At 40.3% G+C, this 23,177-nt stretch overlaps 1 protein-coding gene across 2 annotated transcripts in view; it reads left to right on the top strand.

The window, feature by feature from the left end:
• LOC109910503 (B-cell antigen receptor complex-associated protein beta chain-like) overlaps positions 1-23,177 on the top strand; it is a 38,756-nt gene that overhangs the window by 3,738 nt on the left and 11,841 nt on the right. Inside the window, exons 2-3 of one of the 2 annotated variants that reach the window (XM_048614757.1) lie at positions 4,745-4,908; positions 10,696-11,010. In XM_048614757.1, the coding sequence (XP_048470714.1) occupies positions 4,890-4,908; positions 10,696-11,010 (334 nt within the window). In that variant the 5' untranslated portion in view covers positions 4,745-4,889. The remainder of the gene's footprint in view (positions 1-4,744; positions 4,909-10,695; positions 11,011-23,177) is intronic. The other variant, XM_020509696.2, reaches the window with a different exon arrangement.

Raw genomic sequence — 23,177 nt, 5'->3', positions numbered from 1 at the left:
TGTACCCTGGGTGAGAGAATTCAATGTGCATTATCATGAGTAGTTTAGTAGCACCACAACTGACCAAGCTGGCTGAGTCTTGAAGGATATATCTGCCAGATTAGGCCACTAGCAGGTGATAAGAAAACCAACACAAAGGAGGGAATAATTTGATCTTCACCTATACACTTGGTGCAGATGCATCTACCCATGACGGTATGCGATATGTGATCACTGCACAATTCTTGTGGAGACAAAGTCCCATCTTCACACTGAGGACACCTTTCATTGTGTTGCATTGCACTAAGACTGTGCTAAATGGGATAGATTTAGAAGGCATCTTGCAAAGGTTGGTGTTGTGGGTCATCAGGAGCAGCAGAATTGTATTCCACCACAATCTTGAATTTCATGTTCGAGCATATGTCTCAATCTGCCATTGCCATTGAGTCAGGGCACAGACCTTGAGTCAATGTGAAGTGTAGGACAGCATGCCAGGAGCAAGAGGCATGCCTTGAAGTACTATGCCAACACTTTGAAGCTCCTTCACAGGATTGCATACCAACTAAACAGCAAAAGGAACATGTGATAACTTACAACCAATGGAATATTTCAAAAACTTAGCATTCATGGGACATCATGAAAACAGTGCAACCATTGAATAACTAACAGCCGGCAAAGGATCCATGCATATTCATATCCACAGTGATGGCGGAGTCAGCAATGCAACCAACATCAGCTTAGGTACTGGGTGGATGGTCTAAATCAGCATCTTTCTGAAGTACCCAGCATCACAGAGACATGTCATCAGCAAATTCAATTAACTGAACATAATATGAAGAAACTGTTGGGCCACACTGAATGAAGCTCTGTTTGGATTCTGCCTGGATCACTTGGCTCCTGACTTCAGTCCAGCCTTGGTCCAAATACGAGCAAAAGAAGAGAGGTGAGAATGACTACCTTTGACATTGAGGTAATGTTTGACCATGTGAAGCATCTAGAACCGCCGTAAAATTGAATTCATGAGGGCTGAGGGAAAATCTTTTCAGGGGCTGGAGTCATATGTCATACTAAGGAAGATAGTTGGGATGTTTAGGGTTGGGGCAATCATTTCATCCCCAGCAGATTGTTATTGGAGTTCTACATATCTATGGAGTCCCTATAGAGTGGAAACAGGCTATTCGGCCCAACAAGTCCACACTGACTCTCTGCCTGCACACAGGTAGTTGCCTGAGGGTGGAATTGAATCCAGATCCCTGGCACCGTGAGGCAGCAGTGCTGACCATTAAGCCACCATGCCACCCCCACACCAACGCTCTGAAGAACATCCCACTCAGACCACCCCCCACCCAATCACTGTAACCCTGCATTTCCCATGGCTACGCATCCACCTTACTTACACATCCTGGTCACTATGGGCAATTTAGCCTGGTCAATCCACCTAACCTGCACATCTTTGGACTGTGGGAGGAAACCAGACCACCCAGAGGAAACCCACACAGACACGGGGAGAATGTGCAAACTCCACACAGATGGTGGCCCAAGGCTGGAATTGAACCCAGGTCCCTTGGTGCTGTAAGGCAGCAGTGCGAACAACTGAGCCATCTCAGGACCACGTTACAAGCCATCTTTAGCTGCTTTGTGAATGATCTTTCTTCAGGTCAGAAGTGAGGATGTTTGCTGATAATTGCATAGTGTTCAGTGCCATTCACAACTCCTCAGATAATAGGGTTGTTAATATTAGCATGCCGCAAGACCTGAAAAACATGGAGGGTTGTGCTGATGAGAGGCAAGTAGTAGACTTGTATTCCGCCACATTCTATAATGTCATGGTGCAGCATATCTCTCACCATTACATATACCATTTGGTATAGATTAGTTAGTTAAATTCAAGCAATGACTGTAACCAATAGGCTAGAATTTAGCCACCTCTCTTGTCATTCAATAGCATTGCCATTGCTGATTCAGCTATCATCAACATCTGAGGTGGGGATGGGGGAGTTAATATGATTGATCTAAAACAAATATTGTGGCTTAAAGAGGATATTTGAGACTGGGAATTGTGTGGTGACTGAGTCACTTCCTGAACCTTAAAGGTCTGTTCACCAACTACAAGGCAGAAGTCAGGAGTGTGATGGAATGCTCACCAATTTCCTCGAAGATTGAATCTCCAACAACATTCAAGATGCCTGTAACCCTCTAGGACATAGCAACCCACTTGACTGGCATCCCACCTAACAATTTAAACATTCACTCCCTCCATTACTGGCACAGAGTGGTTACAGTATGTACCATTACAAGATGCACTGCAGCAACTTGCCAAGATTTCATGGACGGCACCTTCCAAATTCCTTAGTTCTAATTTTTTTGTTCTAATTTATTTTTATTGTAGAAAGCCTATACCTATCTGTTAACATTGGTTATTACTCTTCTGTCAGAACAATGTCATGTGAAGCGTTTCAAAGAGAGGAAGTTACAATTATAGCAGTCAGGATGAGGCTGCAAAACGATGCAAATGCTGCTTTGCATAGTTGATATTGCTAGAAACGGTAATTTCTTCCCTGCAGCTTTTTGATCTGTGTTGCAAGAGATACTATTTGTTGTTTTAATTTTGCCACAGCTCAATAAACAGTGATTCCTGTCCATTTGCACAGAAAGAGGAAGCAAATGTGGTAGATATCTGAATACACCACAAACTTTAAAAATCTTCCACATTCTGACTTATAACTCAAGTTCATTTGGCTTCTGGGACATAATTTGCTCTGCCGCTAAGATGCTAGACTACTGTCTCTGGCGACTAGAAAAGGCAAAATAAAGGAGGCAGTGCCAAATCACTTCCTAATGTGCATGCAGTCACTGTACAGAGATGCCCAGAAGGTGGCATTAAGTTTCGGATTTTACCTTAAGCTCCAAATGAATCCCGTTGCAGATCTGAATGGCCTTAAAGGATAGCCATAGAAAGGATGAGGGCTTACTAATGCAAGAGGAATGTTGTTTTATGTATGAAATTTAGGTGCCTTGCTGAAATCAATTAGGAGGTTAACTTCCTTTCCAAACAATCATTTCTTTCTGTGGAGCAGATCAGAAACAAAATGTCACTATCAGTTCCTGTGAGAATTATTATCTCACAACCCAACAAGCTGGGAGCAAAAACAATTCACAGCATACATTGTTAACAGCTGGCCTCTATAATGTAACATCAATTCCATGTTGCAGCAAAGAGCCCTCTTGTAGCGCAAAGGTAGTGTCCCTACCTCTTCACTAGGAGGCCTGGGTTCAAGTCCCATGTACTCCAGCAGTGTGTATTAACAGCTCTGACCAGATCAATTGCAAAAATAGATTTTAAAGCAGACTTGGGCCCTCTTGTGGTACAGTATCCCTACCCCTGCACCTAGAGACCTGGGTTCAAGTGCCACCTGTTTCAGAGGTGTGTAATAATGTCTCTGAACAGGGTGATTACAAATATAAACATCCATGGTGAGGCCAAGTGGCCCCTCTTTTGGCACAGTCCCTACCCCTGGACTAGGAGCCCTGGGTTCAAGTCACACCTCGTCCAGAGGTGTATAATTGCATCTCTGAACAGGTTATTTAGAAAAATAGGTTAATAAATAAAAATGCTGAATTATGTACATAATGAGGCAAAGGTGGGTCTCTTGTGGCACAGTGGCAGTGTCCCTACCCTTGGACTGGGACGTCTGGGTTCAAATCCTACCTATTGCAGGGGTGTGACATAGCATATCTGTGTAGGATGATTAAAAAACATCTAACTGATGAGGCAAGGGTCCTCATGGTGCAGTGGAATGTCTCTACCTCTGAGACCAGCAAGCCTGGGTTCAATTCCCATCCTGTTCCAGCAGTATGCAATAACATCTTTGATGCAGGTTGATTAGGAAAATATTACTGGGGTTCTTGTGGTGTAGTGGAAGTGTTCCTATCTCTGGGCCAGGAGACCTAAGTTCAAGTCCCACCTGTTCTGGGGATATGCTGTGACATCTTACAACAATTTTTGTTTTAAATTACACAGTGAGGTGATGGAAGCTATTGTGGTGCAGTTTTAGTGTCCCTACCTCTGAGGCAGGAGACTCAGGTTCAAGTCCCACTTGCTCCAGAGATGTATAACAATACCTCTGCATAAGTTGATTAGAAACATGGTGAGGTGGCAATTTTACTAGATTAATAATCCAGAACCCTAAGTTAGTATTCTGCAGGTCATGGGCTCAAATACCATTAAAGCAGATAATGAAATTTGAAATTGATATACATATTTTAAAAAACTGGAATAAAAAGCTAGCCTAATGACAATTATGTAACTATTGTCATAAAATCGCATCTGGTTCGCTAATACCCATTATGGAAGAAAACCTGCTATCCTTACCTGATCTGATCAAATGTAGCTGTAGACCCACAGTAATGTGGTTGATTCTTAACTGGAGGATTGGCAGTAAATGCTGTCTGGCCATCCACTTACCATGAAAAAAATCTGCTCCCCTTGGCTTTACTACATGTTCCCCATTGAATCATTTCCATGGCGAATCTCAACCTTAGTATACCAGTGAACCTCTGCTCTCATCGGAACACTGTCCAAAGTTCTATTCTTTGAGCCATGAAAAACACATTGCAAGATAAACTATGATATAGGACATAGTTTGTATGAATGTAGAATTTCACTGCAGAAATTCAATTCAATCAAACCTTTTCTTTTGAATAACATTCAATTCTTTCCTGTGCTGCATCCTAAAGCTATTTTCTTTCTCTTCTCAACTTTTAGGTCGCTTACAGCATTGCAACATGATGTAACCGAAGGGTGCAATGCAGGCATTTTTATCAAAGATTTGCGGGAATCAGAAGACAATAATTAATCCTTTATTTTTCTCGTTCTCATTAAAGTCCACCTTCTGCATATCAGAGCAAATATGTATTGGTATAGTAAAGGTGGGTCAGCATATTACCTGCAGAGTGACAGGTTATAGATTTGAAATAAACAGCTCCCCTACAGTAAGCTCCCAAGCTTAGCTCTAGCATCAAGGATGGGTTTAGGACTGGGTTTCGTTGTAAAGTGGAAATGAGGATTTGGATTTTGTAGTTCTGAAACACAACCAAGCACAGGTGAAACAACACAAAAATAACTACTGAGTGGCTCGGCCAGAAATCCTACCTTTGTTTCCATCTGGCACCATTTTATGCAGTTCAGGAGAAACAATGAGAGGAAAGCAGCCTTGCACCTATTAACAAGACACTTAACATCATTGTGGGCTAATAAACAGCCCATGACTTAAGTTTGTTTAATTATCAAGGTGGTGGCCCAATTTCATTTGTCATTTTACACATGAAGGCATCATGCACAGATTGGAGGCAAGAAGAATTTTAAGCGTAAGTAAAATAGTTTCTGCTCCCTTGACACTTCATCATAAAATAATGTAGCATGAGTTGTATTCATCAAGATGAGTCATGCAATATTGTAATTGAAAGGTATACCTGGCCATTAAACAATATTTGTGCCAAATTGTTACTTCTGCCAACTGGCAAGCTGTCAAGTAAAGGATTAATGCTATAAATGTGGAATAGTTACTAAAATGGAGTAATCGGCATAACTGCAAAGACGACCACCAACATGGTCTCCTACACTTGAGCAAACAGACCCAGTGACATCAGTTATGGGTAGTAAACCCCTAAGGCGGAATAAATCTTGGCATGTGTGCTGTGGCATCCCAATGAAACGCGGCCTTTCCTGACTCTAGTTTGAGCACAAACAGACCTTGAACAGCAGACAATTACACAACATCTGAAAACAGAAAAGAGCATTGAAATGAGCCTCACACATGTCAAAAATCAGCCCAAGCTCATGAGTAATAACTTCACCGAATGTCCTTGCGCAACTGACACTGAAGTTCTGCATAGCTGGGGGCATCAAGAACTGAGAATCTGGGAATGAGCACAGAGGCCTGAATTGATGACAGAAGTGAAGACTTAGGCCATAAAGCTCATGCTGGCCGGGTACTACCTGATAGTAAGACAGCTCTTCACTGTGCAGAGGGAGAGGTAACAGTTCCATGCAGAATTTGGACTTGAGGGGAAGCTCTGACAGCACTGAATTCACTTCTCCAACCCGTCCGCATTTCACTGGACACCCGAGAGCTAGCTCAATAGGCTATCCTTCCACTTAGAAGGCAGTTGTGTCTGTCACTTAGCCAATACGTAGCACTGCGATGTTTCTGCGCTTGTGCGCTCCTCGCACCCCTTAGTGGTGGCATCCCAATGAAACACGGCCTTTCCTGACTCTAGTTTGAGCACAAACAGACCTTGAAGAGCAGACAATTACACAACATCTGACAACAGAAAAGAAAAGAGCATTGAAATGAGCCTCATACATGTCAAAAATCAGCCCAAGCTCAAGACCACTACTGCTCTCTCGAAGCTCGTGACCCCTTGGAACAAATGGGTTGATGTTTCTGAGGACGAAAGTTAGCCTCCTTAACCTACTCACTCTGAAATCAGCACATTGATTCCCCCCATCCTCAGCTCTGGTAAGCCCATCTAGGGGCCAGCTAAGACCATTGCTGCTGGCAAATCCAGTTTCCCAATGAATAGGTGACAGAAGCAGACATCTTGTCACCTTATGCAAGTGATGGAAATCCAGGTCCTGGACATTTTCTTTCAAATTTGGAATAAAGTAGGCCAGTTTCTTACTTCCTGGTGGACAATCTCAGCTTAGCATTGATAAAGCCTTGAGGAGGAGTTTTAGAGATTTATTTCTCAGCCCATTTATAACATGGGAGCAATTACTGTATGAAACAACATGTGCTGTAAAAAGGCAGGAAAGCTTAGACCTATTTTATCAAGATACCTCGTAATTTAGAAAGTACAATTTGATTCCAATTGTTTGGTGAATGGTTCTGAGCACACAGCAACAATGCCAAATTTCACTATTATTTTAATTCATAAAAATGTTATTTGTGAAGGGGATAACACAGTGTGGAGTTGAAGGAACACAGCAGGTCAAGAAGGGTCCTGACCTGAAACATCAACTTTCCTGTTCCTCTGATGCTGCCTGGTCTGCTGTGTTCCTCCAGTTCAACACTAAATTATCTCTGACTCCAGCATCTGCAGCTCTGACTATCCATTTGTGAAGTGCAGACTAGAACCAGAGATCTCTCATTTAGGACTGAGATGAAGAAAATTTTCTTCACTCAAAGGGTAGTAAACTTGTGGAATTCTCTACCACAGAAGGCTATGGAGGCCATGTCACTGAATATATTCAAGGAAGAAATTGTTAATTTTAGTCTTCCAAGGCATCAAGAGGAGCAAGATGGAATATGGTGTTGAGATAAAAAGTCAAGCATGATCATATTGAACGTCAGAGTGGGCTCAAGGGGTCAAATGGCCTTGTTTTTATGTTTCTACCTCCCTGTAAAGTGCTAAATATATATTGATTGGAAAATAGTACATTTGATTTGTGATCCAAGTTAACCAAGTGAGACTGGGTTAATAGTTGAAGTGCTACATTTGGCCACTGTAATATATATTGGCAGTAGAGAGCAAACCTGACTGCAATCTTTGTCATCTTGTTGGTAAGTGTGTACCTGGCCATAATGAGTAAGAACATAATCAAGTGTATCTACCTGCGATCAAATCTCCTGACAGCACTAATAATCTCAACCACTGTTCCTGTTATCCAAGGAAAGAATATGCTGGCATTGAAGACAATCCAGAGAAAGTTCACAAGGTTGATTTCAAGTATGCATGGACTTGCTTGTGATGAGAGATTAAGTAGGTTGGACTTGTTCTCATTGGAGTTCAGAAGAGCGGTCTTAATGAAACATTTCAAATTCTTATTGAACTTGATAAGACAGACGCGGAGGCATTGTTTCTCCTTGTGGGAGACTCTAAGACTAAAGAAAAATTTTGGAGTGAGAAGTCATCCATTTAGACAGCGATGAGGAAGAAGTGCTTCTTCAGAGAGTAGTGAATCTGTGGCAGTGTTTACCACAGAGGGCTGTTGAGACTGGGTTTGTGTGAATATTCAAAACTGTGTCACATCCCACTTGGGAAAGTGAGCCGATATTACATCCACACCATTCCCAAGGTTGCCACAAAAGCTAAAGGCCTAATCGAAGTACTTAAAGTCCCAAATTTACCTGTATGATAGACTCATCTTAACAGAAAATACTGACCTGATTTCTGTACTTAACAAGAACTATTATTTATTACGACTAAATAAATTCTAACCACAAGTAAACAACTAAGAATTAACAACATAAAGAATTTAAAAATGAAATTAGGAGGGCTAGAAGGTGTCAAGAACTGTCCTTGGAAGGTAGGATTAAGGAGAATCCCCAGGCATTTTATAGCTATATTAGGAACAAGAGGATAACTAAGGAAAGGGTAGGTGCACAAAGGATAGAATTTATATGTGGAGCCAGAGGAAGTAGGTAAGATCCTTAATGAGTATTTCACATTGGTATTATTTCACATTGGTATTATTTCACATTGGTATTCGCGGAGGAGAAAGGCACGGATGGAGGTAAGTTTAGAGAGGAGCTAGTTGATAGGTCCTGATGGGATCTATCTCAGGATAATGCGGGAAGCAAGGGAGGAGATTGCTGGGGCCTTGACAGAGATCTTTGTATCTTCTTTAGCTACACTTGAGGTCCCAGAATACTGGAGAATGGCCAGTGTTGTTCCTTTGATCAAGAAGGCCAACAGGGATAATCCAGGAAATTATAGGTCAGTGAGTCTTTCATCAGTGGTAGAGAAATTATTCAAGAAAATTCTTAAGGACAGGATTTACTTGCATTTGGAAAAGAATAAACTTATAGAGATAGTCAGCATGGCTTTATACGGGGAAGGTCTTGTCTCTCAAATCTGATTTGAGTTCTTTAAGGAAGTGATGAAGATGATTAATGAGGGTAAGACATTGGATGTTACCTACATGGGCTTTAGAAAAGCATTTGGCAAGGTCTCTCATGATAGGCTGGTCAAAAAGATCAAATCGTATGGAATCCATGGTGAGTTGGCAAGTTGGATTCAAAATTAGCTTGGTCGTCGAAGACAATGGGTAGTTGTGGAGGGGTGTTTTTCTGACAGGAAGTCTATGAATAATAGTATTCCATAAGGATCAGTGCTGGGACCTTTGTTGCTTGTAATATATATATAGGTATATATATAATTTGGATGCAAATGTTGGTGGTCTGATTAGTAAAGTTGGAGATGACATGAAAATTAGAGGATTTGTGGATAGTGAGGAAGGATATCAAAAGATGCAGCAGGATTTAGATCAGCTGGAAAGTTGTGCACAGAAATGGCAGATGGAGTTTAATCCAGGGAAGTGTGAGGTGATGCATTTTGGGAGGTCAAATGCAAGAGGAAAGTATACAGTAAATGGGTGGACCCTTAGGGAAGTTGATATACAGAGAAATCTTGAGGTCCAAGTCCATAGCTCTCTAAAAGTAGCAACATAAGTGGATAAGTAGCAAAGAAGATATATAGCATGCTTGCCTTCATCCGCTGGGGCTTTGACTATAAAAGTTGGCAAGTCATGTTGCAAGTGTAAAAGACGTTGGTCAGGCCATATTTGGAGTACTCTGTGCAGTTCTGGTCTCTGCACTAAAGAAAGGATGTGGAGGCTTTGGAGAGGATGCAGAAGAAGTTTATCAGGATGTTGGCCAGCTTGGAGTATATTAGCAATAAGGACAGGTTGGACAAACTTGAGTTGTTTTCACTAGAACATTGAAGGCTGAGGGGCAACCTGAAAGAAGAATATAGAATTATGAGAAGCACAGATGGGATGGATAGTCAGAGTCTCTTTCCCAAGGTGGAAATGTCAAATAGGTTTAAGGTGAGGGGGGAAAGTTTAAGGGAGATGTGCGAGGCAAACTTTTTACACAAAGGGTGGTAAGTGCTTAGAACGCACTGCCAGGCGAAGTGGTGAAAGCAGATATGATAGCAAAGTTTAAGAGGTATTTAGATGGACACATGAACAGGCAGGAATAGAATGACACGAACCATGTGCAGGCAGATGGGATTAGTTGAGAATGGCATCATGGTCAACACAGGTGAGGTGGGCCAAAAAGTTTGTTCCTGTGTTGTGCTGTTCTATGTTCTAACATATAACTCAACTGTTAAAACTCTAACTCCCCCCTTTAAAATCCCTACACACATATAGACAGACAAAACAGCATCACTGGAGGAAATAAAGCCTTGAGAAACACAGAGGGAGAGATCCAGTCTCTTCCAGTCTGGAGCCCTTGTGCCTCTGATTGCTTGCTGTGTTCGTCCAGCTTCACACAGTGTTATCTCACAGTGAGTTCCGACAACTTATTCTTTTTAAAGGGCAGCAAATCCTCCATAGTCCTGAGTTCAAAACACTCCTTTTTCCATTTTAAGCCACAATCAAAAATTTTAAAGATAAAAGAACTGCAAAATTTACGTTGAGATCAGCAGGCTTTTAATCAGTAAAGGAATGAAGGGTTTTGGGCATAATGCAGGATGTTGGAGTTAAGAGTTATGCGATAAGCCATTATCTTATTAAGTACCAGAACAGGCTTGATAGAGTAAACGGTATACTTCTGATCCAGTGTCGAATAGTTAAACAACAGAGTTCCGCGAGGTGCTATGTTATTACTGATTTCTATGCAATGGTATCCCTGCTTACCACTCCTTGTAAAAGAAAATTTACTATTTATAATACATATGTCTACAGTATGTCTGTTTTAATTGCAGGTGCATTATGTCAGGGGCTTGCCTTTAATTACTCCGTACCGTATCGAGCTGTTAAGCTCGGAAAGAAGGTAAAACTAACTTGTGTCTTTGCACCTCCTGCACAAACGCAAAAGTTTGATGTCAAGTGGTATAAATTTGATGAAGAGCCCATTGAAGCGCGCGAGATAGCGGGAGTAACAACCGGAAATGGCGGCACACTTTCTTGGCTTTTCATCAGGAATGCATCAAAAATTCATTCTGGGATTTACTACTGCAATTCGTCATTGCAGACCCATTCAGATTCTCGGTGTGGTACAGAAATTAATGTGATAACAAGTAAGTAAAAAGAAACTTTTCAAGATTTTTTTGTGCTGTGTAAAAATGTGTGGTTTAATATTACTGAAAAGTACATTTTAAAATTTCATTTCATATGGCAATTACCAGATTGTATTTTTAATAATTTTGCATATTTAGACTATATAGCTATTTTACAAATCAGTTTATTTTGCCAATATACTGACTGTGGAACTTTCTTCTCCTGTGGGTAATCCCAGATAACCCATCAGTCAAACCAATACAGAATCTTCAGTATTTTAACTATATCAGTTTTTTTTAAACCATTTAAACGTTTATATTTTGTACTAGATATACTAGAGTTACACATAATGGAATAGGTTAAGCTCAAAAATCAATGGGGTAAATAATTTTAAAAAAATTCAGGCAAAGTTCTCACTGCATTGAAGGGACCAAATATAAATCTGCATGAAAATTGAAGAATGAGATACTTAGAAGAGACATCAAACAAAATAAATAGTTTAAAGGACAAAGAAATGATGTTGGTCAATGGAGCACCAAATATAATTAGATTGACAGGGTAATTGATTGCAAAGTAGGAAGGAAAAGGTTACGACTGAATGTAATGGCATCATTGGGAAATTAGGTCAATCTTGCTGTAATTCTTTTCTGTTCCCAAATGTTTATACCTTTTCTATTGGAGGACTGTATACTTTAAGATGCACTGAGAACCAAATTTTACTTTTTGAATGCAAAATTGGATGAAGCATGTAACCAGCAGTTGCTCTGCTCCCACCTCTGCCAATGTCAAGTTTCACTCCCAAATTATGGATATAAAAATTTGGCATGTTAGACAATGTGGTCACCTGAGATGCCATTCCTTACCTATTGGCTTTAAAACTTGTTTCTAACATTGTCACCCTGACGCCTGCTAACTATCTACCTTTCCATAAGTGACATTCATATTTGTAACAATTTGGGAGCCAAGTGGTTACCATCCCAACATCTTTGGTGTTGTATAAAGCTCTCAAACCCTGGTAATCTAGTTCAAGATGCTTTCTTAGCACATTGGTTTTCCTTTTTTTTTCGTTATTTATTGTTTAAGTGCTGTCAGACAAGAGAACTGGAAAGATATATTCATACAGCTGTGGTTTATATTCCTAGTTAATATGTGAAACACAAGACCAGAATCTCAGTGAACTGAATGTAATGAGTGTTGTGGGAGTCCCAGTGGCCACTTACATAATAGTAGCACGGATAGCAAGAACTGCAGATGCTAGAGTCAGAGACAGCACAATGTTGAGCTGGAAGAACACAGCAGGCCAGGCAGCATCAGGGGAGCAGTAAAGTTGATGTTTTGGAAGGGTCCTGACACAAAACATCAACTTTCCTGCTCCTCTGCCACCTGGCCTGCTGTGATCCTCCAGCTCCACACTGTTCTCTGTACACATTAGTAATGCCTTCATCAAATGATCTCTAGGAGCCCTAAGAGTCTTTATTTGGCAATGGAAATACTACTCTGGAGTCTCAGTTCCATGGGGATACCTACTTCTAGGTCTTATCCCACTATGGTAGAACTCTCAACCCAAAGAGCTGCTGGCCCATTTGAGGCCATCAGCTCTCCATTACCACCTGCTTAACTGGGAATGTTGGTTGCTGCTGGTCTTTCACTTCTGTTGTGAAGTTGGATAGAATACTTGTGGTTTTGGAGGCAGGAAGTTAGAATTTGGTGTTTGTAAAATGCTAGAGGGGAAAGCATTTTGTAGTCCCTTTAAAAGATACCTGTGCTTTTTCTATGCTTAGAGATTTAAAATGGAGGTCTGTGAGCAGCAGCTTGAAAGTTTGCAAGTACACAGAAAGCACAGGAATTGAAACATTTGTGTCAGCAGGCCAAGCAGCAGTTTTTAACGAGACAACAAGCTTTTGAATTTAGCCAATCAATTTGAACCAAGCACTTAGATACCAAAAACCAATTACATTTAAATCTGATGGTTTTGACAACATAGGACCAATTCTATTGTAAGAAGTATTGATATGTTATCAAGGGTATGAAAAGAAGGGGGCAGTTGGACAAAGCTCTAGAGCTAACTACCATCTGCCAGATCTAACAGCCCTCAGCTCTCAAGAGAGAATTATTGGTTCTCACAGCCTCCTCTGTGTCTTAGAGGATATACCATCTAAATAACAATGGGACCAACAACACAAATAGTTAATATTCTTGTCAGAAGAATCGACAGAGAAGGCATAGAACGTTCCAGAAGACACATAAATTGTCTGTAATTTCAAGAGATTAAATTCTTTTTTTATATGTGGGACTTGTATTTATTGGAACAGCATACCATCAGAATCTTGCTTTATTTGGGAACTAGATAAATATATTATTACTTGTTGATTGTAAAGTGAGTGTCAAGGATTTAATTTATTTATCCACTAGAGGTTGCTGAAAGGCAGGTTACACCACTTTTCACACTTTTTTTAACAGATTATAGGGCAAGGTGCTCCTCTTTGGGTGTTTCAGTTTTAGTTTTCGGGGGTGGGGGGGGTCAATGTCTGCTTTATAACAGACTGGGGGCTCGTCATTCGGGATTTGGACAGATTTGAACAGATTTGTGGTATGAAAGGTTCCAGCAGATATAAACAGACTTGGGGACTAGTGTCCTAGATCTTTAAATAAAACTTAAGTGAGAAGTGGAAAACATGTTTAATTACTCTTACTTGTTGTTGGTTAAACCAAAAGTGGGGAAACAGCTCTTAACATTGCTAAACAGGTGCTGAGGGTCGAAGATGCTTTCCAAATTTGCTAAAAAATTTAGAAAGACAGAAAAAGGTGACACTTAGAATTAGCAGACAGGCTAAAATTGTGTTTAACCAGGGACAATAAGAAAGCTGAAATAGTAACGGAATTAGTCAAGCATTTAGGTATAGCAGAGAAACAGTCAAGTGCGGTGGTGTTAGAAAAAACTAAATTGCAAATGAGCCAACTGGAGTTTGAGGACAAAGAAAGCTGAACCAAAAAGAAAAGGAAAGAATTGCTCTGGCAGAAGAAAGGGAAAAAGAGAAAGAGTTTGAATTTCAGATGTTGGCAATTAGACAGGAAAGTCAACTTAAAAGGATGGAGATGAAGGTAGAAGTTAGGCTTAGTGAGGAGGATAGCAATGATGAGCAAACCCATCGCAGCCAAAAGTCTGGTAGGAATATATACCAATATATCAAAACATTACCAAAATTCAATGAAAAAGATGTAGGAGCCTTTTCCATTTCCTTTGAGAAATTGGTCAAACAGATGAACTGGCTAGAGATTGTGTGGGCAACATTAATTCAAACCAAGTTGGTAGGTAAGGCTAATGAGTTGTTTGCGGCACTGTCAGAAGAGGCGTCAGGAGAATATGAAGAAGTCACATAGGCTATTTTGAGATCCTACGAATTGGTATGAAAAGCATTTAGACAATAGTTCAGAAATGTAAGAAAGGAATCCGGTTAGACTTATATCGAGTTTGAAAAAATTAAGCAGAGCCACTTTGATAGATGGAGGAGAGCATTAAAGATAGAAAATAAATACGAAGCTGTTAGAGATATTATTCTGCTGAAGGACTTTTAAAAACTTGCTTTCAGCAGTGATAAAAATGCATGTTGAGGAACAGAAAGTTAAAACAGCAGGAAGAGCCACAGAGATGGCAAATGAATACGCATTAGTGCATAAATCAAAATCTAGCTCCGACAGCAATTTCATTCCATGAAGGATAGAAATTGGGAAAGAGGGAGCTCCTTCAATGAAAAACAAAAAGTAGATCACACTGGGAACAGTTTACTACATGTGAAAAAAGAAACGCAAGAGGGTGGAAAAGAGGTGAAAGACGTCAGGTGTTTTCACTGCAATAAGGTGGGGCACACAAAGTCACAGAGCTGGTAGTTTAAGAAAGGCACTGGGATAATGATGTGGTAAAAGAGGCTAAACCAGTGGGATTATTTAAGGTAGTGAAGGAAATCTCAAGAGAAATTGAGGAGCTGCAGGAAAGCGCATAACCTATTCACGGGCTGGATAGTAAGATAGTGCCCGATCTTTTCAAAGACTTCACCTGTATGGGTAAGATTTACTCAGGGAGAACAGGGGGAGGAGGTCAAGAAGTTAAAATATTGAGAGATACGGGAGATAGGCTGCCTCAAATAGTAAGGGATGAAAAGATTTGTACTCCTTCTGAAATATTGCCTGAGAGCGTGATAATCTGTGGAATAAATGGAGAGAGGACTAGTGTTCCCCTGTGTAAGATAAGGCTAGAAAGTCTAATCAAGATGGGGGAAGTGATCGTGGGATTGATGGAAAAATTGGCTATTCCAGGAATACAGTTTATTGTTGGAAATGATATCACCGGATCACAGGTGGGGAAAAAACAAAAGAAAACCAGGGAACTGAGGAGTTAAAAGAAAAATACCCTGGTATTTTTCCAGACTATGTGGTGACAAGATCCCACAGCCATAAGTTAAAACAAGAAGGGAAAACAAAAGAGAAAGATGAAGGAGTTGAGGTCCAGTTAGCTGACACTCTGTTTGATGAAATGGTAAAGGAAAAACCTAAGCAGGTAGAGGATCAGGCAGAGGTGTTTACTTCTGAAAGATTAATAGAGTTACAACAAAAAGATGAGACGATAAAGGATTTATATCACAAAGCCTACTTAGAAAAGGAATCAGAGTGTATTCCAGAATTCTGTTAGCTTAAGGATAAAATCTTAAGGTGGAAATTGAGACCTTGGCAGGTTAGTACAGATGAGAAATGGGCAGATTGTGTTGCCAGTAGAATACAGACAGGAAGTATTGTGACTAGCACACAAATTACCTGTAAGAGGTCATCTAGAAGTGAGAAAGACTCAGGCTAAGATACAGAAGCATTTTATTGGCTGGGATTACATAAAGATGTGGTTGAATTTTGCCATACCTGTCATATGTGTCAGATGGTAGGAAAGCCACAGGCAGTAATAAAACCAGTGCCTTTGATGTCAATTCCCGCATTTAAAGAATTTTTTACATGGGTTATAATCAATTGTGTATGTCCCCTCCCTATAATCGAAAGTGGGAATCAGTATTTGCTAATCATAATGGATGTGTCTACCCAGTTTCCGGAGGCAATTCCATTACTGAATGTCAAGGCAATTTGGGTTGTGGAGGATTTGCTTGTTTTCTTTACCTGTTGCAAACTACCCAGGGAGATTCAGTCAGACCAAGGGTCCAATTTTTGCCAAATTATTTAAGAAAGTCATGGATAGTTTAAGCATCCAATACTTTAAATCAAGTGCATACCATCCTGAAGCACTGGAAAGGGCATCAGACCCTAAAGACCATGTTGAGGGCTTATTGCCAAGATTACCCACATGATTGGGATAAATGTTTCCCATTTATATAGTTTGCTATTAAAGATGCTCCAAATGAATCAACTCCGTTTACTCCATTTGAATTGATATTTGGACGTGAAATAAGAGGGCCTTTAAAATTAATTAAGGAAAAGTTGATAGGCCCAAAGTCAGAGATCTCACAGTTGGGTTATGTATCTGAGGTGACAGAAATATTAAACAGAGTAGATGAATTAGCTAGACAACACTTGAACGTGGCACAGCACCTAATGAAGCAAGAAGCAGATAAGAAATCTAAAATTCGTACGTTTGCCCCGTTGCAATCAAGTATTGGTGCTATTACCAGTAGTACGAGATCCCCTCCAAGCAAGGTTTAGTAGTTCCTATCAGACTAAGATTAAGTTATCGGATAAATTGTTTATCTGGCATCTTTACCAGATAACTCACCTCACCTAACTTAACTTCTTAGTCTGATAGGAACCACTAAACCTTGTTTTGAAGGGATCTCCTACCACTGATAATGCCAAAACATTAATATGACAGGGAAACGGAATCAGAGAAACAGGTATTACTTACTGCCACTCAGACTGAGGAATCAAATCGGATGATTTGGATTTTGATGTGCCTCAGAATAGATTGAATAATGAAGAATTTCTTGATGAATGGGATTGGGTAGTGAGCTATCTGTCCCAGGAACAGAGAACTGAATTGAAAGACTTGTTACAGTGCTATGAGGACATATATAGAAATATAATGTGGAGGACTAACGCCATAGTACATGAGGTTGATGTAGGGAATGCTGTTCTGATAAAACAACACCCCTAGAGGCGTAATCCTCTCAAAGCAGCACAGATTCAGAAGGAAGTGGAAGCGATGCACCAAGAAGACATCATAGAGATGAGTCAAAGCGAGTGGAGTTCACCGATTTGTGTTGGTTCTTAAACCTGATGGTACTCAACGATTCTGTGTAGATTTTCGGAAGGTCAATGCTGTGACCAAATCTGACTTCTAGCCGATTCCAAGGCTGGAGGATTGTGTGGAAAAAGTAGGACAAGCCACTTATCACAAAGGTGGACTTACTTTGCATTTACTGGCAAGTATCTTTGTCAGAGAGAGCAAAAGATGGTTCTGCTTTTGTCACCCCAAATGGGCTGTATCAATTTAAAGTATTGCCCTTTGGAATGAAAAATGCATAAGCAACTTTTCAAAGACTTCGGTACAGAGTTGCAGCAGGATTGACTAATTGTGCTGCCTACATAGATGACTTAGTGATCTATCGCCACTTGTGGAAAGATCACATGGAACATTTGGCATAGCTCTTTGAGAGACTACAGAAGACAAAGTTGGTCATAAACTTGGCAAAAACAGAATTTGCAAAGGTGGAAGTGGCATTCTTAGGGCACAATGTCAGATATGGACGGCTGACACAGAGGAACATGAAGATGAAGGCTATTGAGGAATTTCCAAGACCATCCTCGAAGAAGGAAGTGCTATGATTTTTAGGATTGAGCGGATTCTACAGGAAATTTGTACCAAACTTTAATAGCATAATGGCATCATTGATGAATTTGTTTTAAAAAAAAAATGAAATTTAGTGGAACAGCATACCAACAGAATCTTGCTTTATTCAGGAATAGTTAGTAGTTAGAAGGGATTTATTCAGTTTGTTAATAGTTTAGTTAATTTGTTCACTGTTAGAGTTAGATAAGTATATTATTACTTGTTGATTGTAAAGTGAGTGTCAGGGATTTATTTTATTTAACCACTAGAAGTCGCTGAAAGGCAGATTACACCACTTTTTCACTTCTCTTATAGGGCAAAGTGATCCTTGTTGGGTGTTTCAGTTTCAGCTTTAGTTTTCGGTGGGATTAGGGAGGGGGGGACACAGTGGGGTCAACCTCCGGTTTATAACACTTGCTCTTTACCTCGGTTCATCATAGGATCGTTCGAGAGGTAAGTAACGGTGGTATGGTGATTACAGGAAGGGATTCGGAGGAGAAAGTAAGGGGCTGACAGTTTCCTTACACAAGTTGCCCAACTGGAATGCCAGCAGCAGTGGCAGGCCCGAAAGTGAGTATTAAGTGCCTCAGTTGGCATCTGGATCAGAAGACATCCTGCAAGCTTCGTCAACCCAGGCTTAATCAGAAGAGGCAAGTGTGCCCATCTTCCATACACCTGTCCAGTCAAACGGCTTTCTGCCACAGAAGCTGCCTGCAGGTGTTGCAGGGCTTAAATTCCAAGTTGTTTTAGAATGTGTGCATTAATGGAATATTCATTTGGGTTGCATGTTGTTGGTAATGTTCACCTTTTGCCAATTTTCTTAGATTTATATCATCTCATTTTCAATGCTTCCACCAATAGGAACAGCTTCTTGTTACCTACTCTGTCAGGACCCTTCACGGTTTGCATACCTGTAACAAATCTCCTCTCAAACTTCTATTCTCAAAGATGAATAGTCCTAGATTCTCCAATCTATCCACGCAACTGAATTTCCTCATCCCAAGTTCATTGCAGTGTATCTTTTCTACACCTGCTGTTATCCTGCCCAGAACTGGATGCAATGTTCCAGTTGAAGTTGAACCAGTGTTTTTAATAAGTTTATCATAACTTCTTAATTATAAAGCTCGGCATCTCAAAACTGTTAGTCAGGGCCTGTTACGTCAATTTATACAAATGAGCTCTTGCCTAAAATAGAAAAGAAAGCTGCATTTTGCATTGATTTGGCAGTGCATTGGTTGTCAGACATGGGTGCATCCTCCTGTGCTAGCTGCCCAATATGCTGTCATAAATGGATAAGCACCAATTGGAAATGGCTGCTCCTATTGCCCACCACTCTGTTCTCTTCCCAGTCTCCAGTAATGTTTGTAACAACGTCCCAGTAAATAACATATCGAGAGGTCAGTCAAACCTTCTTGTCTGCTGAGACATCAACAAAGTGAAATTGGGATTATGTTTGTATTTCGTATTAACATGGTGCCGCATTTTATTCAGCAAGCAGTTGTTCAGTTAACTTCAAGCTTTTGAAAGAATGAAATTTGAGAATTTCAAACTATTTGTGATGACTGTTGTCATGAAATTTTAATTTAGTCAATTGACTGGAAGGTGAATGTCCTTGTAATGCATAATCATACCCTCGAGAAAGTTTGATTGAAATCGAGCAAAATATCAGTATGAACTGCCTACAAGATGCACTGCAGAAATTCACCAAAGCTCCTTAGACAACATCTTCCAAACCCTTTAAATCTTAGGATCCCCTGACCACCACCTAATGGCATTTTGGGCAGTAACAGCACAAAGACTGAAATGGTTGAAGAAAGCATACACACCACCACCTTCTCAAGGGCAACCTTCTCAAGGGATGGACAATAAACAATAGCTCAGTCGAAAACACCCACATCCCATGAATGAATAAGAAAAAAGGACAAATGTTTTCATCATGCCACAAAGAAAGGTTTCGTAATAACTCAGAGTTTTGTATTCAGTAATAGGATGGGAGAATGTTAAGCAAAACTGTGTATATTTTCTATTGACTGTTCCCTACAGTATTAACCTATGTTATTTATACAGAAGATGAGTGCTTTAACTTTTTTTTATATGTTGTCAATGTTTAGGGGAAGACTTGTATGCAGATCTTTGATTTCTGATGGGATTGTATTTTTACATGTGCCTGGAATGTCGCATTAGCAATGAGTTCTATAGTAATTCAGGCAAAGATGCTGCAGAGCAAGCTGTATATTTAGTATGCCATAGAATGACTCTATACGAGCCCATTTCTTGGCTCGTATTGTCCTAGTTATTTCATTCTATGGATTAGGAGAGTTTGACTTGACTTTCTCAAAACTTTGAACATGTATATTTTCCTCTGTTCATTGAATTTATCAAAGAAGTAAATGTAGGTACCAAATGGAGAATTAGGTCTTCTACTCATTTTCTAGTTTTCCATGAAAATCTGTGAACAGATTCTAGGATAGCCATACGTTGTAGTAAGCAGTGTAGTGTTTGTTACCAGACTAATATTTCAGAGGCCTGATCTGGAGAATTTGCATGCAAATCTTTAGAGCAGCTTGAGAATTTGAATTCAGTTCTAAAGCATCTTAAACATCTGGGACTATTAAGTTGATGTTGGTAAAAGTGATCATGACACATAAAACTCCAATTTGTTCACTAAATCCATTAGTAATGGAACCCTGTTGTTTTTATTGGGCTAGGCCTGTGCTTAAATCCAACCCATACCAATGTAGTTGACCCAATGGATGTAAAGGAAGCCACTCAGTTACATCAAGGCATTTTTTTAGCAGTTGCAGAAGAACAACCGTTGCCAACTTCTTCTGAGCCACAAAAGGAGCTATCAAAACAAGATCTGATCAAAGAGAAGACCAAAATAGAAATTGCTGGAAAAGCTCAGCAGGTCTGGCAGCATCTATGGAGAGAAAGATCAGAGAGGTTAGTTTTAGGGAGTGGATTAAAACAGTAGGTTCAGGAAGGAAAGAAGTTCAGAGCTCAGGGAATTGTCACCAACAGAGTGATAAAACTCCAGGATCAAAGAGAGAAACTGTATGAGCCAAGAACTCTCAGGCAGTTGCAAGGATGGAGGAGTTTGAAGAGATAAGAATGGGTTAGATCATGGCAAGATATTAAAAGAGGATGAGCAATTTAAAATGAGGCTTTACTGGATCAGGAGCTTATATAGGCCACTGCGCATAGATTGGATGAATGAAACCGAGCTAGGTGCAATTTAAATTATTGGCAGCAGCATTTTATATGAAATTAAGTTTAACAAGGATGCAAGTTGACCAGGAGAATCAAACTCTAGGGGTAAAAAAAGGCATGATGGAGTTTCAGATCAGACAAGCTAAATCAGAGTCAAACATTTATACTATTTCAAACATGGAAATAAGTGGTTTTGTGATAAACAAATAATTAAGCAAATAATTCTTGAAGCTTCTCCATTATGAAGTGCTCACTGAATTATAGGTCCTGTCTATTTGTGTTAATGTTTGATATTTTTGCAGCATGATATCAAGCAAAGATGATCACTTATTTTAGGTCTCACAACTTAATGAGATTTTCTACTGCTCTTTCATCATTTTTTCCACCAAAAATTAGAAAAGGGGGGAAAAACCTGGACACCAGCCTCTCATTGTTTCTGCTCAACTTAGAGGCAATTTGGGTCAGATGAAAAATAGCAATGGGATCTGGGGGTACACATACAAAAAACACTGAAAACAGTGATGTGGGTTAATAAGTTCAGAAATAGCAAATCAAGAAAGAGAGTTAGGATGGAAAAGCAGAGAAGTTATGATAAATTTATATTGAACTTTGACTAGACAACACTTGGATAATGTAGCATTTGAGTCTGGATTTTCAATGTGTTGTCAGGAACTCAACCACATGAAGTTTAGGTCCTGACATTGTGCCTTTGTTACCTCACTGTCATGATGCTATTTTGAAATTCAAATGCCCTAATTAGACAAGGGGTGAGTTTGGTGCCAATTAGAGGCATTGAGTGCCTTCAGGCAGGTGTTGCTAGTCTGGCATCAGTAGCACAGGCTGGTGGTAGACATATTGGTGGCTGCCACTGCTTTTGCCAAATAAAGAAAGCAGCATCCTAGAGAACCAGCAGTATTCTAGCACTGCAAGAGGCCATGCGGGCTAGACTACTGCAGCACCTCTGGAACCAGCACTCAGGGATTCCGGAGAAGCCAGATATAAATCTACAAACTGAAAGTTGCTGGTGGCCTCTCTGTAAGCTTGGTGGCTGTGCACTAGAGTACAACAGATTTTGTTTTATACATTCATAGGCTGTGAATGTCAATGGCTGAGCCAGCATTTATTGCCCATCTATAGTTGCCCTTGAGAAAGTTGTGGTGAGCTGCCTTAAACCGCAGCAGTGCACATATTATAGGTACACCGACAATGCCGTCAGTTCAAGAATTCCAGGATTTTGACCCAGCAACAGTGAAGGAATGGTGATGTGTTTTTAAATCAGGATGGTGATTGGCTTGAAGGACAACATGCAGGAAGTGCAGTTGCCATATATCTGCGGCCCTTGTCCTTCTAGATAGTAGTAATCATGGGTTTGGAAGGTGCTGCCTTAAGAGCTTTGGTGAATTTCTGCAGCATATCTTGTCAATGGTACACACTGCCACTAAAGAGTGCCAGTGGTAAAGGGGAGGAATGTTTGTGAATGTGATACCACTTAAGCGTGCTGCTTTGTCCTGGTTGCAGAGAAGTTCTTCAGTCCGGGTTCACCGAACTGAGTAGTGAACTGCTAGGCCCCTTAATGAGTTCCTTAATAGCCTGATGAACTCATTCATTGGTGCCAACTGCCTTTCTTGCTTCATCCCTAAGGACAGCCCTTTGAAAATACAAACTGTTCCAGAGGCATCAGAATTCTGGGATGGCCTTAAGGATTGCAATTGCAAAGTCTCATCTGCACCCAGTTCCAGCCAATGTCTCTTTAAAACTCCTGTCTACTCTCCATGTTATACAAATAACATCAAGGATGACGCTAGAACTGACAGATTATCCTTTTAAGGAAGGGTTGCACAAGATCAGGCTATTATCTCTGAAAAGGGGAAACTGATGGGTGACTGGTAGATGTACGAAAAATGATGAAAGATTAAACATGTTTACATGGTGGGGAGAGACAAAAACTATATGAAAACATGAACATATATATATTCATAGATATTGTAAATTAATGTGGTGAGGTGAGAGTGACAGTCCTTGACAGCAAGGCTGCATTCGACCAAACATGGCATCAAGGACCCCCAGCAAAATTGGAATCACTGGGTATCAGGGGGCAAACTTTCCAGTAGTTGGAGTCATACCTGGCACATAGAAAGATAGTCATGGTTGTTGGAG

Source organism: Rhincodon typus, chromosome 30 (genome assembly GCF_021869965.1).
Source record: "Rhincodon typus isolate 14 chromosome 30, sRhiTyp1.1, whole genome shotgun sequence".
Taxonomy (NCBI): domain Eukaryota; kingdom Metazoa; phylum Chordata; class Chondrichthyes; order Orectolobiformes; family Rhincodontidae; genus Rhincodon; species Rhincodon typus.
This window is presented reverse-complemented; position numbering and strand designations above follow the sequence as displayed.